Here is an 18115-nt window from a genome sequence, read left to right on the forward strand (position 1 = left end):
GAAAATACCACTTAATAAACCCTTATTCTTTAATTATTACAAAAATTCACACAAGGCTATCCAGGTAAAGCCTACAAGACTATCAAATCCAACAAACATTCTCTGATGCGAAATATGTGGGAGATGGTGTAGATTAGTAGTCCAAATAACTTCATTCATCACTCATGCACAGGCTGCTGAAGGAAGAAAAATTATTCTTTTTACCTAAGATACCAAGGTGTAAGATGTAACTAAACTTCCTATACAACACCTTCTGAGTTATAGTAATTATATCCAGTGTAGTTTTCATCAATCAGGTATCACAGGCTGAAACCATACCCAACACGTGTACTACTCATGCATAATTGGCATGCTAATCCTTTTCCCAATCATTCTGGTAATTTCCTGAGTTTTGTATTGCATAGTGCTTTCCTGCCACTATATCATACAAATTTTTTGTATGCCTCTACTGAAAATAACCTGTTTATGAAAGATGCTATTCATTTAAGGATCTTAAGAAGAGAAGAGATAAAACACAACATGGCAGTTAATATAACTAAAATATTACAAACAGTAACTGTTATTTTTTTAATTTTTAAATTCTATTTTACTTGAACATCCAAACATGGATAGCAGACAGAGAGGAAGAAGCATTTTAATCATTCTGTGAGAAGTTCAAATGCTAAGGCAGAAGATAATAATGATACAGAACTTCCTCATCTCTCCTGATATGTTTCATCATTTACCTCAAGAAGTGACGTACATGTTCCAGGTATGTAATTATTGAATATTGTTGTTTCATCTCATCATCTGACCCTTTCTTATGTCTTAAGGACAATTTCCCTTTCAACTTTTGCAATTCATAACTTTATCAGTTTTTTGGAGCATAATTGTTGGTGATTAAATTGCCTTGTCCCTTGAACGGCCTCGTTTTGTGAGACCACTATACCCTAGGCAGCAAGATAATACATGCATGTACATAATAGGGGTTGCATCAGCATGAGCTCATATCATTTGCTTTGATGCTGAGTTCCTTAACTAGAAATATGCAAACTTTGTATGCTATACCTTGGTACTTTTTTGTTTCAACATTTCCATTATATGTCTTTTTATATTTTTATTTCTTCTTGATAGATTTATAAATTTTTTCACAAAAAAAACTATGCTTTTCACTGAAAATAATTTGTTGTTCACTGTCAAAAGATTCCTTTCTTGGGCCTAAATACGATCGTATAACATATATGGAACTCTTTACCTATATTATGGATTAATTTAATATTTTATTAACACCATTGCCATGCTTTTCTTTTTTGATAATAATTTCATAACAATTAATATAGCTAAATTTATTTTATTGGCACAGAAAAGATTGCAAAAACTACATGTACCCATCAAAAATGTCAGTGTGACTTCACACTAATCGATTCCAAATTCACTTCCTAATTAATGCAGATTTAGAATCTAAATACAACTAAGATCTGGATTTACATCTAATTCCCTAATGCATTACATGGCATTTTATAGATTAAACAAACTTCAAAAAGGCCCCAATTTTTGTTTTATGTTTCAACTTGAACAGAAAACGCATTCAAGGTGGTTTTATTTTTTTTGCAAGCTTCACTAAGTTGTTTTCATTTATAAAATGAAATATTACAACTCGATGCATGAACATGTCAAGTTTCCTTTAAGTACCAAGAGTTTACCATACACACCTGAGGCATTTTAGGCAATTAATTGTGTAACCTAATCAAATTTTTTATGGTATTTTACTGATATTCTGGAATCTGGGGAGTTTGAAATCAAAGAAATTATTCAATTATGACCATAAAGCATTTTAAACACACACTAAGTACGAATGAGGTCAATTAGAATTTTGGTCATTTGAGCAACGTTATTTATCACTTTCCTCAAAATATTTTTCAAGCACATTCTGCAACCCTCAACATCCAAAAACTTGCAACTTTCTTAAGTACCCGTGGACAGCGGTCAAACTAGAAACGGAATAGCAGGAGCTTCTTGCATAAAATACGCACAATATGATAAGGCCTGTGATCCCAAACCTGTATCACTATGATGAGCGTGTCGTTGAGCACCGGGCCGAACACTTCCTCGTTGAGCACCAGCTGCAGCTCGTTGTGCTTCTCCACGCGCCTCAGGATCTCCGACACGTTGAGACCGCCGGTCGCGGCGGAAGAGGCGGCGACCGCGGACGACGAAGCTGCTGCCGGGAAGTCGCCCCCGTCCCCCGCTTCGCCCGTGCCGTTGCCTGCAGTCCCGTTGCCTTGGGGTCCCGGGGCGCCCCCTGTCGTGCTACTCCCTCCACCAACCTCTCCCGTACGCAGGAGCAGGAACTGAAATGATGAGGCGGTTGACGTCAGTAACGTGAAATCCATGGGTTGGTACTGAACCGCTGATGCATCAATAGCACGCTGTCCCAAGTTTAACCAAATTCGAGCTCAAACAGTTCAGAAATAATGACACGCGGAAACCAAAGAGAAAGGATTCGAGGCAATCCGATGACAAATATAAAAACTCGTGCAAGATTTCACCCGACAAGCACTTTGCCAGTACATTAGTCACCGAGATGAATTTTTAACTCAATCCCGGTCGAGTCTAATATTGTTACGTTCTTACCTTTGAAAGCCGCCACGAGGACGTGCGGCGGGTGGTGTAAGGTCACCAGCCATTACAGTAATTGTTGACTGATTGTTTGTAAACAATGTTTCCTAACGTCGCGTGCTCTAATTATGCGAGTGTAAAATGATTTCTCAGTTCGATCGGTCCTACAACCAAATTCCATTAACTTATTACTGCAGTTTCGACCACCAATGTAATCTATAATTATTCATTCCGTGTCAGTCTATTGATTTGACCTTTTCTAAATGTCGCGCTTGTTATGATCATGTTTCCAGCGTCTCTAAACCAAGGCCTTCCAAATTAACGTGATTCCTTCTGTGTCGTTCATAATAACTCATCACGCAACGGGCAACTTAAATTTTTATCCCGTTTGATTCCTTAATTAAGTCCTTGTCCAAAGGGTTCCAAACACTAGACGTATATTGCTGAGGTCCAACGAGAGCGAAGTAACTCGTCATTAACAAAAGGAAGTGATGCTAGTGATTTAATTTCAAAAAAACTCCGACGGCCGACGTGGCTCAATTAAAATAAAGCTCAAGATAACCCATTTCGAGACAACAGTACGGTAGGTAAGAACATTTCAGTAAAATTAGAGAGATAAAGTATAAAACAGATAGATTTAAGATGTAATTTTCCCACGAACGATAAGGGATCACAATAAAATTGCAGGAACGCACTAGGGGGAAAATATTTGGGTAAAAATTAGTCCGGTGTATATCCACCCCCTGCCACACATTCTAGACGTGGCCTACTGGGTACTAAAAAATACTAGGAACAACATTCATGCCCGAGGTGAAACTCCAAGCCGCGGTCTGACCACTAGATCGAGGCGATTCATGTCTGGCTCAACTATTTTTACAATATGGAAGACTACCTAGATCATTCCACCGGGGAAATGTTACCTGGTTATGAGAAACAGCTCGCATCAACTCAGGCAGTGGCTGATGCACTAGCCTCCCACCCCTAGGGTTCTGGGCTCGAAGCGCGGAGGTGGCAGGATTTTTCAGCGGAATCCCGATCCCTACTATGGGTGCTTCGTGGACAGCACTTCAAGGGGACTAAGCCGTCCGTCGGATTAGATGTTAAATTGTGGACCTCATGGCGCCTATCGTAAAAAGTAGGCTACTGCCGACGCTGGTTTCTCTCCACCCTCCATGCCCTGAACATCCTACCCCTACCATATAACTCGAATATCCCTAATGGCGGTTCTTTCGCCATCGATCCCCTCTCCTAATAACTACAACAACTGGCACCAAAACAGCCGATTTATCGGCACCACGCACTTTTTGCAGAGGTGTAACTACGCCTTCCTCCCGAGTCCGAACTGTTGGGTCTGCAGCCCTTTGTTTCGTAACTTCGTATTATGTAGTTAAAAGAAAACCTGGTTCGAAGAAGTCGATCCAAATTCTCATCCACAAATATTAAATGAAGTTAGTCCTTTGAATTTTTAAAAGTAGGTCAAAGAAGTACTATTGAGTCACACAGGTACAGATAAGCGACTTTGTCGGGACGAAATATATAAACCTTGTTGTCAGCATCAAAGGAAATGGCACTCAATGTTGACAGTTTAAAATTTTGTACTCATCCGAGTCAACATCCGTAGTAATAATAACTTTCTATTCAGCATGATACCCGCACACTATTTAACGAGAGTGATGATCATTATTGGAGTAATGAATAACTGATCGTAGCACTTTTCCATTTGATAAAAATATTTTTATTTACGACCGGGTTTCGATGTATTGCATCATCATCAGGTAACCAACTGAAGTTGTGTTCAAGCTTATATACCTTCCGGAAGGGGTGGAGAGGGCGTGGTAGGAAACGAGGGGGGGTTTGGAGAGGGGGGAAAAGGAGGGGAAGGGGGTGAAGGGAAAGACAAGGGAGACATTTACAAGAAATAGCGGAAACAGCGTATTGACCTTGTTAAAAAACACACACAGTGTCAAAATTGCATTTTATTGCGTCCAACTGTTTGCGTGTCGTACTCTGAGGTGTGGCCTGACTAGTGTATGTCGTAAAATAACAGACCCCTTTTGCCCTCTCATTACATTTCCCAAGTATCCTTTTTACGGATCCTAGCTTCTACATGGTACCCACGGAGGTGTGTCGGAGGGGATGATTCAACACCAAGCATACGGCTTCCAAAATTAAGTTTTGGTTAACTGTTAAATACTATTATTATTATTAGGTAATCTACCGGATAAGGCAGGTTTTTTTAGATGGACATAATTACTAATTAAATAATTTGTGACCCCTAGCAAAACACAACATCCTACTTTACAGCAACTCCCTCTTCAGCTCTGAGGACTGTCTTCCTCCCTTCATCCCGCCCAACATCCCTATCCTATTCCTTCCCTTTCCTCGTTTGCCTAACATTCTCCCCTCAATTACAGTCTTCAACATCCCACTGCCGGTCAATACCCCCTTCATCCACTTTTCCAGCCTCCATAGGATTGCTCCCAACAAATCCCTCTCTTCTCCCACCATACCTAGTACTTCCTCGTTTGTTTTCTTCTCTGTCCATTTCACCTTCTCCATTCTTCTCCACACCCACATTTCAAAAGCCTCCAGTCTACGTCTATCCTCCTGCTTCAATGACCACGTTTCCGCGCCGTACATAGCTACGCTCCAAATTAAAGTTTTACGAGTCTTTTCTTAACATCCTTACTCAAAGTCCCTGTCATCAACTCCCTCCTCCTTGTGAAAGCCTCTTTGCCTAGCGCAATTCTTTTCCTTATGTCCTTACTACTTTGACCGTGTTGGTCCAAAACACTTCCGAGATACTTAAACTGTTCTACCTGCTCTATTTTTTGCCCTCCTATTTTAATGTTAAGCTTGGCCTTTTTCTTCCTAGAAAACCGCATAACCTTTGTTTTATTAATATTGATTCTCATTCCATACCTGTCGCAATGAATTTCCAATTCACTAAGCAATGCTTGCAGCCCCTTGGCTGACTGACAAACTAAAGCTTGGTCATCAGCAAACCTAACTGATTTTACGAATTCCCCGCCCACTTTCATTCCTACCTCGAGTTCTTCCCATGCCTCTTTGATCATTTCCTCTGCATACAGGTTGAACAGCAACGGTGATAATGGGCAACCCTGCCTTACACCCCTTCCTAACACTGCCCAACCGGACCCCCGTTCCCCACTCGTACTTGAGCAGTCTGCGACATGTACAGGTTGCGCATTAGCCTCCTTTCTCTCCAATCTATTCCTATTTTCTGCAATATGCTCATTGGTTTTTCCCAATTCAGTGTATCAAACGCTTTTTCGAAATCTACGAAACAGGCAAGTACCTCCTGGCTGTGTTCTATATTCCTCTCAATTAATAATCTCATTACTGCGATGGCATCACGCGTACCTCTCCCCTTCCCAAACCCAAACTGATCATCCCCTAAGTAATCATTTGCCCTAATCTCTATCTTTTGTTTATGATCATGAGAACACGTTTAGCTGCGTGGGATATCAAACTAATTGTCCTGTAGTCCTCACATGACGTAGCCTTTACCTTTTTCGGAATAGGAACTAAAACTGATCTCACAAAGTCTTCCGGCCAGATTCCCTCCTCATTAATACTACGGGTCAGCCCATATAGCCTCTTCCTCCCACATTTTCCTAAGCATTTTAAAAGTTCCACGGGAATGTTATCCACCCCCACGGCCTTATTTAGTTTCATCTCCCTTAATGCCCTTTCTATCTCATTGTCTAGTATGCCTGGACCTAAGCTGTCTTCCTCTACGTCATTTTCTTTTTCAATGTCCAACTTTGTTGGTCTGAGTTCTTTACTATACAGTTCTTCTGTATACTCCTTCCATCTCTCTTGGATCTTTCCTGCGTCAACTATTACCTTACCCGCCTTATCTCTAACTGTTAGCATAGCTCTTCCTTTCTTACTTCCCGATAACGATTTAACTTTGCTGTACAGCGCACCGATTTCACCCTTCCTCTGCAGACTTTCCATATCCTCGCACTGCGTCTTCCACCATGCTTGTTTTGCTTTATTTGTTGCCCGCCTCAATTTATTGTTCAATTCTTTGTACTTCATTTTGCCTAATTCTGTATTTATATTCTTCCATTTTCGCCGCTCATCCATCTTTGTAATCATCTCTTCCGTGATCCATCATTTCCTAGTCCTTTTAGCGTTAACGGTTCCAATAGTGTCTTTCGCGGCTTTAGACAACCCTTTCTTGATACTTTCCCATTTTTCTTCGATAGTACTTAGCTCTTTACCATCCTCCATGATTTCCTCTATCGCCTGTTTGTATTCCTTCCTTTTCAAACCATTTAATGCTTCTACATTCCATTTTCTAAATCGCCGCCCCTTCCTTATCTTTTTGAAACGGACGCTACATTTCATAACAACTAAATTGTGGTCAGAGTCCACATCCGCTCCCGGGAAGCTGTGCGAATTCATCACACTGTTCCTAAACCTGTGTCTAACCAGGATATAATCTAGCTGATACCTTTCTGAGTCACCTGGCATTTTCCATGTATACCTACGTCTTTTGTGGTGTCTAAACCAAGTGTTGGTGATGACTAGCCCCTGTCTCCTGCATAACTCAACTACTTTCTCCCCGCGGTCATTCCTCGTGCCTAAACCGTAGTCCCCGAACTCATCACCATCTCTTCCTTCGCCTACCGTCGCATTCCAATCCCCCATCACTATCAAATGTTTCCCTGCACACACGCGATTATGTCCTCTAATGGATCCCATATCCTATCGACCTCTTCCTCCTTATGGTTGCTCGGTGGCGTGTATACCTGGTTAATAACTAAGTTCGTCGGTTCTGCTTTTATCTCTAATAGTAGTATTCTATCCGTTACCTGCTCTATGTTGACTACGCTTCTTCCTACCTCTTCATTTAATACTATGGCAACCCCTCGTTGGCTCTCGACCCCGCCGCTGTATATTATTCTATACTTATCGCTCCAGTAATCCCCGCTATCTTTCCATCTCACCTCGCATAGACCTAAAATATCTATATTTCCCCTGCCCATCTCTCGCTTAACATTCTCTAATTTCCCCGTCCTCATCATTGTCCTGACATTCCAACAACATCAACATAATGCAATAAAAAGGATACTTGGGAAATGTAATGAGAGGGCAAAAGGGGTCTGTTATTTTACGACATACACTAGTCAGGCCACACCTCAGAGTACTCTGCGATTGTTTATTTTATTTACATAGTAATCTGAAGACTACCGTTAGGTTGTGTGGCAGGCGGTGATTACAAACCAGACTACTTTTTATCCAAAATACCTTTTCCCTATCGCGCGGATAGACAACGTTCTTCTGATCTCCGATAAGTTCGTGGGAGATATGACAGCTTAACTCTATTTTTTCTACACTTAATCTCACTATTTTTATCCACATGATCTCGTCTACCGTAGTACGATGGAGGTTATAATATATTTTCATGATGACTGCTAAGAGATACCCTTCCAATCTAAGCAAGAGATTTCATCTGTAATTTAACCTTCGCTCCGTGAGTGATTCCCAGGTTAGTTCCTCTAATAATTTTGACGTACACTACTCAGTTTCTCATAACGTTTTACAAATCTAGCTCCTCTACGCTGCGGGCGACTCAATTCGGCAATTGATCCAGGATCCCTTATACTAGCAGCATATTCTAAATGAGGTATAACGAGTGAAAGATAACATTTTTCTTAAACTTTTTCATAACATTTCCTCAAAACTCTTCTAATAAATCCTAATTTTTGGTCAGCTTCTCCACATATTCCCCTTATACAGGGTTCGTCCGGAAAATAAGTGTACTGAGCTCAGGAAAAAAAATTTAGTACACTTTTACGTATCTTAAGCTAATATTCCTCAAAATAGGACCATTGTGAGTCGATACCCTTGTTCCAGCGGCGTTCCCATTCCTGGAACGCTCCCGCGAAGGCATCATCGGGAACCTCTCGAAGACACGTCGTCACGGCCTCTTTGACGGCGTCCAAAGTCCCGTATCGCGTTCCTTTCAAACTCCTCTTTATCTTCGGGAACAGAAAGAAGTCCGGTGGTGCCAAGTCCGGGCTGTAGGGCGGGTGCGGCAGCGTTGCCACGCCGTGCTTGGCCAAGAAGTCCGACACGACAAGCGCGGTGTGAGACGGCGCATTGTCGTGATGCAGCCGCCAGATGTTTTTGATCGCTGGCCGGACGCGGGCGACTCGTTTTCGAAGCCTGTCGAGCACTTGGACGTAAAATGCAGCATTTACAGTTTGTCGTTCAGGTACAAATCCGTAGTGGACGACTCCCCTTTTGTCAAAAAAGACAATGAGCATCGCCTTGATCCGAGATTTGCTCATGCGAGCTTTCTTTTGACGGGGTGATGATGGGGTGTGCCACTCGGCACTTTGTCTCTTCGACTCCGGGTCGTACTCAAAGATCCACGTCTCGTCACCTGAAACAACGTTCTCTAAAAAATGTGGATCATTTTTGCAGTGATCCGCAAGTTGTGTCGCGATTTCCAAACGATTGAGTCTTTGATCATCACTGAGCACTTTCGGCACCAACTTTGCACAAATTTTTCGCATCTGTAATTGCTCCCTAATAATCTCGTGCACTATTGTTTTTGGCATATTACACTGCTCTGCTATCATCCGAACACTAAGACGACGATCAGAGTTCAGTACATCGCGAACTTTTCGCACATTTTCGTCGGTGAGTGTCGTTGATGGGCGTCCAGGCCGTGGTTCGTCGTCGACCTCTTCTCTGCCCTCCACGAACATCTTGTGCCACCGAAAGATCATGTTTCTGGACATGGCTGACTCCCCGTAAGCCTGGTTAATCATACCGACAGTTTCGGTAGACGATTTCCCAAGCTTTACCGCAAATTTGATGGAATAACGCTGCTCCAAAAACTTCGGCATCGCGTTCCGTGACGTGGGTCGAGCGTGGAGGTTCGCGTTAACAGAGCTCCTCACTACACCACAGCTCAGAGCCGACTGCCTTTTTCAGCGTCGCTTGCCAACATACCCCCCTCCAATCGCAGCCCGTCAGAGCGGTGCTGGGCGCGCCTGGAGCGGCGGGAAAAAATCAGTACACTTATTTTCCGGACGAACCCTGTATATTAAACCCAGGAGAGGTCGTGAGTGAGGTGCATGAGAACCTCTAGAGGTAGGTTTAGTTTTGGAACTAGATCGAGGTCAACGTATAACAGCAAGGTTTGTGAAAAGTTATGAACAGCGTATCAGCGTCGCGACACTATTGGAAGAATTAGAATGGGGGCCGCTAGTTGTCCGTAGGTTGAAATACAGGTTAAATTTACTATGTAAGTCTGGAGCAGGTCACTTTTTCGAGGATGTTAAAGACATACTACAGGCCTGGCTTACTCTGATCAATCAGTTCACGTACTTAAAATCAGGAAGACATACAAGTATAACAATAATAAATGAATATACTTGAGTAGCAGAACGGAAAGATAAAAAATATCGCTTTTACTCGTGCGATTAGATATAAAAATATATATGGTTGCAGGCACGAAGTGTATAATTAGTATCGGTAGTTTATCGCACATCTATAATTTGTCTATATCATGCATGCACCTTAAGTAGACCCATTTTCACAACCTTTTCTCGCGTGATTTGAATATTTTCCTTGTTACTGAATATGTTTGCAAGTAACTAACTTCTTTCGTGGTAACTAACTTTGTGCGAGAGCACGATCAACTATAATCCGTGTAGAGATGTAATGATTATGTATGTATGATTGGTGACCTATCACCTCCCGCCACACGCCATTGCGGCGGCTATCGGAGTATTATGTAGATGCAGATTTAGCTATAGGTTATGGATACATTTCAATTGCTTATATGTAATAATTTCGTATTGAAGAAATTATTTAATTTTGCAAAATTAACGTCGTGTACATACATATTGGGTTAAAAACTGAAACAAAATAAAAAATAATAAAACTACAAAAAATAAAAAAAATCGTCTGTACTTCCTTTACGACCTCTCAAGGTCCCTGAATTCTAATTTTTTCCTCGCAGGACTGGCTGAGGCAGTGCGAGTGCTTACCTTGTGGAGAACTTTGGGCACCATCTTAAGCACCGCCGCGGCCTCCGCGTTGTTGGCGTCCAGGGCCCCGCCCGCCGCGGCCGCGCTGCCGCCCGCGAACGGCCCCGTCGAGAGGCCGGCCCCGGAGCGGGACCCGGAGCTTCCCCCGGAGCCCCCCCCGCCGGACCCTCCGCCGCCATTTACACCTCCACCTCCGGGGCTGGGGACATGCAGCTGCAGCCAGATGAATGTGACGAGGACGAGGAAGACGGCGGTTCGGCGGCAGGAGGCGGCCTTCCTGCGGGGCAGCATCCTCCGGAGGGACCACCACCGCTCAGCGGGAGACCACCTCGCCTCCTGCGGGAGGGAAACGGGAAGGCCGGGTTTACTCTCAAGTGATCGTCGCGCGAGGTGTTACCAACACTCCAAGCACGTACAAACAAATATATTCTTTGATTTCAGTGTACGAAAATTACGAGCCTACGGATTTCTTCTTGCATCACTGTAATCTTCCCGTTGAAAAAATAGTCCATACGAGCCTACGGATTTCTTCTTGCATCACTGTAATCTTCCCGTTGAAAAAATAGTCCAAAGAGACAGAACATCTTCAAGAAAACCGTTCAGAAAATGAGCTGTTCACTAAATGAATAGTTCTCCAAATCTCCCTGTTTTGGTAGATAAAATCTATAAACCTAGTTGCTATGCGTGCCAACAGATGGCCCATACATTGTAGAACTGTGGAGACATTTGCGAAACGAAGGTTGATTTGCGGAACAGTTCTAAATGAACAGTTCCTCAACTGAACAGCCATTGCAGCTATTCAGCCGAGGAACCGTTCTGGGGAGAACGCTTGAAGCCGTTCAACTAAGAAACTGTTCCTGAGTGGTGCCTTTCCTTGGCGCTTAAAGCTGTTCAATTGAGCAACTGTTCAAAGGCGAACACTTGGTCCTCCACTGTAAGCTGTTCAACTGATGAGCTACATGAATATTTTAGGGTTGTGCGAGATAAGATGGAAGGATGGCGGGAACTACTGTAGTAATAGTTAAAAGAGTAATCTACAGCGGAGGTGTGCTGAGAAGAGGGGCAAAGAGAGTTAGTGAGAGGTGGCAGTAGTATTTAACAAAAAGGTAGGAAGAAGCTCAATAAACATAGAGCAGGTGAGTGATAGAATATTATGAACGTAAAAGCTGCATCGACGAACTTGGTCATTATTCTGTTCTATTTGGAAAAAAGTAATCATAGAGAGGAAGAAATAAGACAAGGTATACGATCAATTAGAGGAAACAATTGTGGGTGTTCCAGGAAGGAAAGATTTTACGAGGGGGGGATAAGAGCGGGACTGCGAGCGAAGGTAGATATGGGAGTGAGGTAGGGGACTACGGCTTAAGGACAAGGAATTTCCATGGGAAGAAAGCAATACAATAGAATTTTGAGGCATTTTAGCAATATCTGAAATAAATATCTTTTCCTGATACTTTTTATAAAAACCTTGGACAGTTCTGCAGGAGACAGGGTTTAATCATTAGGAACACTTAGTTTACACGCCAAAATTGGCGTTAGTGTACGTGGAAAATTCCCGAGGATTCAGAGATAGATATCAAGGAGACTATATCATGGTGGGGCACAGATTTAGGAACCGCATGATCAATTCGCACAGTTCCCCAAGGGACACTGGCTAAGTCGACGGAACCAAAAATAAAATCAATAGGCGATGAAATCACTAGACCTATTCCACGAGATCGAATTTCGGGTGAGAAGAAATAAATGGATAACTTTTTATCACATTAGATACCAGAGTAGTGTTCTAGAGTCCAACGCAAAATCTGAACATAATATCTAAAGCTTTTTTCAACTGTGGAAATAATATATAAGCAAAGAACTAAAGGGTGAAATGATTCTATCCGCCTGCTGATTACAATCAGTTTATACAAAGTATGCAATTATAAGATATTTTTTAAAATTAAGAAGGGGGGAAATATGTATACAATCCGCAGTTCATTGCGATTACGATTCTTAACACAATCAATTTTCTTGTAGTCTACCGTTTAACGTATGCTTTGGATGGGCACAGACGGAACAGCAATACATTTCTAAGCCTCGCCTACCAAGTCACAACCTGTCACGCTACACTAAACCCTTATTCAACCCCGCATACTTTCTACCTGCCTTAATTCTATTTAATACGCTTGTCCTTTTCTCACTTCCCTTCCACAACTATCATTTATGCCTCCTTTGGATTTCTCCCAACAACCCTCCTATCTACCAATCCACCCATTCTAGCACTTCCTCGCTTGTTTTCTTTAACGTACAATTTGCCTTTCACATCCTTCTCAAAACTCACATTTCACAAACCCCTGGGAATCCATAAGTATGCTTAACTTGATATTGACCTCATTATTAACTCTCCGTCTCCATGAATGGATTTTAGATAAAACCAGGGCGAGGCCATTATTTTCCAATTTTGACGTTTTAAATACGGCTACCTCGCATAGAAGACGATTTCTTGAATATGTACCGGAATGAATGCTCCAATCTGTCACATCCCCAACAGATATTACGCACCTAATCCCTGATGATATCTCACTGCCTCAAAGGCAGGTCCACAAAATAATTTTTTTCGCAGGTATTTACAATTCCGAATGCGTTCATGTCGTGCTCAGGGCTGAGGTCTTATCGCATATTATAATCAATTATTCAATACAGAGCAATATCCATTCTATAGAGCGGGTTATTTGAGAACGCAACACTCCGGAAAACGGAGTCGAACTCTTGGTCTTCGGGATTTCACGTGTACAGTTCGCAGAGGGGGAAGTGCGATGCAAGTGATCATCGGAGTGATGGAGGCACTACAACGCGAGCGAAAGCGGTGAGAGGAAGACGGGGGCCGAAGAGTAGGAGGAGAGGTACTCCCGAGTGACGCATAGTCTCGGAAATGACTGATGCAAATTTGATTTCAGAGCGGCTGCGAAATAAATAAAGCAAATAAGTCGATGGAATGAGGAGGGAGGCTGAGGGCGCTGATGTGGGGGGAGATGGGGAGAGAAAGTAAAGGGAAGGGAGGGGTGGGAAGAAAAGTAAAAAACAAACATAGAGAGGAGGTGGTGAGGGTGAGTGCGTACGTGTGCGAGAGAGACAGAGGTGTGTGCGTGTGTTGCCGCCGAACCCTTCAACCCACGGCGCCATCAAGAGACATCCGGGCGGGCGAGAACGAAAACAAAAAATGGTATGAGAGCGAATCGAAAACGCTCCGCGGATTCCGTCACTCGGACTCAGAGAAAAAAAAGCTCGCAATGACCCAACCCCCTCACCTCCACCCAATAATAATAATAAAACCATCCCCTCGCGCGCGAAATATCAAGGCAGGGGAGGCGGGGAGGAGAGGAGCCGAAAAAAACAAGGAGAAAGGGGGTGGGGGGATGGAAACACTCCCGTTCGACACGTAACATCCGCCGCCTACTCCGCCACTCTCGATGCCCCATTCCCCCTCACGTTACCGGATAACCCATCAATCTCTCTCCTTTTTGGCGGAGACACCGCACTCGCCTTCCGGCCTCTCAACACGCGCGACCGCGGAGGGGACATAAATTCGGGTGGAGGAGGGTTGGAATGGGAGTTGCGAGTTGGGAGGGGAAGTGGATCTCATGGTTCGAGGCCGGGAGAGGGTGTGGAACAGTTTCTGGTGCCCGAGCACTTGGACCCCTTCCAACCAGAGAGAATCCACAACCCCCTCCCCACATCAGTCTTGCAAATGTCGCGGTGAGCAACGTGCAACCCTCCCCATCCTTTCCGTCGTCCTCGCCCCCTGTCCACTTTTCAATTCACTTCTGCCAGGCTCCCCCTACACCCAATCCCCCCGAAAACGCTCCCTCACGCACCCCACGTTTCTTTAAAACCCTCCGTAACCGCCCGTGTGCGACGGATACTCGACTGGGATGAGTTTGAGGGAAGGCACGCGTCCAGCGCCGTTTCTTAATTGACCACAAACAGCAGAGCCTGTGGGGGTTCCATGACCCCAGGGCAATAAGCTCTCTCCCTACCACTCGCCTATGGTCATCCATTCTCCGAAAGGGCCGCAAATGCTCCAAACTTATTTCTGCGATCGGCTTTACTTTAGCGTAACCTATTTTTCTTCATTTACACGCCTTTCCTCTGACTCTAATTTTTTATTTCAAGTACAAAAACACACAAACACATGATGACGTTATAGACATGGTAGGGGAAGAGAGACGGCTATTGGTAGAAGTTGGAAGAAGGTAGAACAAGGGGACGGAGGAAATACTAGAGTCAATGGGATGCTGGAAACGGTAATAGAGGGGAGAATACTTGGTAAGAGAAAGGAAAAGAATAGGAATTTTTTATGCAATTACGTCAGGGTGAAAGTACGTATGCGGAGATAAAGCAAACATTCTGGAGAGGCAATTAAAAAAAATGTATTGAATGAATGCCAGGGCTGGGAATTAAGCGAAAGCGATATGAGGAATTTTCAGTGCGTTAAAATCAAACCCCTTTGCAGAAATTCCTGCGAGTGGAATATAATTTAAAATTTGATCACATGGTGCTCTCGTACCCAAAAAGGCTATAATTAGGGTTACCGAAATTGGAGAACTTGATATCCTAAAGGATTTCAATCATTTCACAGGGGAAGGTATCCTGTCGTAGATGAAAGCGACATTTGGATGCTCATGATATAATTATAAGCCCGGCCGAAGGAACATTTCGAGACAAGATAACTCTCCGCCACCAAGGTACCTAAGGAAGTCTAGGGCAATGAGTGCGAAACGTCGTGATCACAATATAATCTCGTATCTCATGCGGGGAGGAAGTTTGATTCCAGAGCACGTCTCAGGGAACGCTCATCTTCACCCGAGGTAAGTGATTCTTTCACGTACCAGAACTTCCTTGGAAACAATAGGTGGCGCGGGGAAAGGGCGCGGGCGCGCCCCTACCCTGATGAGCGAATTTCAATAATGATCAAATTTCATACATTATAGTTTATTACTATAATATTATTAAAAGCATTATTTTTACTAAGGATTTTTTTATATTTTTACGAGCACAATACCACCTTACATGCCTAGATAACAAGGCATACGAATTACATTCAGTTACAGCTACAAGGAGAAATTGGTCCGGCAAACCCGGGCACAGCCAAGCATATTTTTTCGGTACATTGCTTCCGCGAAATTCGATGGTCTCGAATTATTTCTTTGAGAGACAATTTTGAAAGAGTATCAGTTCTTTTTTTATTATGCCAGCCAAACTCTATCTGCTTGGTGCCCGCAGGGCAACGCTAGGATGTATGGCAAGATATGACATCAGGGATGTAATATCAAAAATTAAGTTTTTCTTAAATTTTAGTTGCAACATAGTTTTGTAAAATATTTCAAATAATGTAGATCATGTAAAATACAGGTGGATGCCCTATGGCATCTAAGAACTTGTAAATCTAAGAACTCCAGGGTCATGAGAACGAGCAAACTCTATCTACTTGGTTCCGGCAGGGCAACCGAATTAGTTATAACCATTCCATTGTTATAATGGAGAGGTGTGCCTATGGGTAATTTACATTTCTGTAACCCATTCTTCAAATAACATTTGTTTCATCATTAACGACCTTAAGATATCTTTCAGCGAAGAGAACCATTTAAGTTTAACAGTGGGCCAGATAATAATGTCAAGAATTTACAAACTTTAATATATAATTATACCAACGGCGTAAAATAATTCTCGGGTGTTTTTTTTCATTTTTGCGGCTTAAAGATAATCGAGATTCTGTCCTAATTGTTTGTTTTTAATCTATAATAATTAATTTATATCATCAATCCATTGAGTTCAAATTGTTAATGCCGGTGGCTGCGATTCCAGGTCCTGGGGTGAAAATTGCAGAATAAAATTTTCAACGTTGTTAGGACTCATTTGCAGTATTACTTTCAAAATAATTTCTCAATACCAAGACGCTGTAGTCCAGGGGATAGACCTCTAAGCTACAGCCCGGAGAGCCTGGGTTATGCTCCGGGTGACGCCGATGGGCATCCTCAGCTTCTATCTATCAACATGGTAACTGCCAGCCACAGTCAGGGTCAATGGCAGGGATGATTACACACTAAGAATTCGGAATCAAAAATTAAGTAAAAAAGATAACGGCTGCGTGAATCCCATAAAGGAATATTTAGAAATATATATTATATAACGTGAAACGTGGTCATTGAAGCAGGAGGATAGACGTAGACTGGAGGATTTTGAAATGTGGGTGTGGAGAAGAATGGAGAAGGTGAAATGGACAGAGAAGAAAACAAATGAGGAAGTACTTGGTATGGTGGGCGAAGAGAGGGGTTTGTTGGGAGCAATCCTATGGAGGCAGGAAAAGTGGATGAAGGGGGTGTTGACCGGCAGTGGGATGTTGAAGACTGTGATAGAGGGTAGGATGTTGGGCAAAAGAGGAAAGGGAAGGAACAGGATAGGGATGTTGGACGGGATGAAGGGAGGAAGAAAGTACTCAGAGATGAAGAGGGACCTGGTATATCTATATAGTAGAGTAGGATGATGGATTTTGTGTTTTGTTAGGAGTAATAAAATATTTGTTTGGTAGTTGTGTCCATCCAAAAACCTACCTTAACCGGTAGATTACCTTAAAAAAATATATATATGTTTATGTATATATATGTATATATATATGTATATATATATATATATATATATATATATATATATATATATATATATATATATGAACACACATACACAACCACATAAATTATTTTTATTTAAAAATACCTATTTCGTTCTTGGTACAATTTTTAAGCAAATCATCAGCATTAAGTTTTTCTAAATGTCTTTTCTCTTCCACCGGTATGGATGACTGTCTCTTCTTCATTTTAAGCAAGGGCTTTAATTTACATACTACGCTAACAGCTTCTTTGTAAGAGTCAAAAAATAACTTCACTTACATCGCCAATAAGTCTACTGTCTGGCACATCTCCGCCGTTTATTTTTCCACTGAATCTAATAGTTCTTTGATCCCACTAAGCATGCCAAATAACTGACCGCTAATGAGCGGCATTGAGTATTTATGAATGTGGAAACTGACTGTCTGCGGCCGTCAGTGGGAGTTAATATGAATGAGGGGTGTATTCATTAATGTTCTTTATTGTTTAAGTTTTGAGGAAAGTATTTTTTGCACTCTATGCGGAGGTGCTCGCCAGTGAAAAGAGTAACTAGAAGTTGAACTGCGGGGAATCGTGATGTTGCAGTGGCCAAGGTACTGGCTTCCCACCGAGAGGGTTCGAATCCTGGAGACGGCAGATATTTTGCAATGGTATCCCCATCCATACTTGAGGTGCTTTATGGAGAGCACTTTGATGGAGTACGCCGTCCGTCGTTTGTCACTTTAAGCTGCGGACCCCTTGGCGCCTTTCGTTAAGAGTAGACTATTGCCGACGCCGGGTTTTTCTCTCCACCCTTCCTCCTTTCTCATCCATCCCAAATGGCGCAAATGA

General features: G+C 42.7%; 1 protein-coding gene across 1 annotated transcript in view; it reads right to left on the bottom strand.

The window, feature by feature from the left end:
• Positions 1-18115, bottom strand: part of Mgat2 (alpha-1,6-mannosyl-glycoprotein 2-beta-N-acetylglucosaminyltransferase) — a 52603-nt gene that overhangs the window by 24698 nt on the left and 9790 nt on the right. Inside the window, exons 2-3 of the mRNA XM_071592537.1 lie at positions 10641-10976; positions 2040-2330 (exon numbers count right to left, since the gene is read on the bottom strand). Of these exons, the coding sequence (XP_071448638.1) occupies positions 2040-2330; positions 10641-10976 (627 nt within the window). The remainder of the gene's footprint in view (positions 1-2039; positions 2331-10640; positions 10977-18115) is intronic.

The sequence above is a fragment of the Hetaerina americana genome, unplaced genomic scaffold, assembly GCF_022747635.1.
Source record: "Hetaerina americana unplaced genomic scaffold, ioHetAmer1.1.p SCAF_5, whole genome shotgun sequence".
NCBI classification, from domain to species: Eukaryota; Metazoa; Arthropoda; class Insecta; order Odonata; family Calopterygidae; genus Hetaerina; species Hetaerina americana.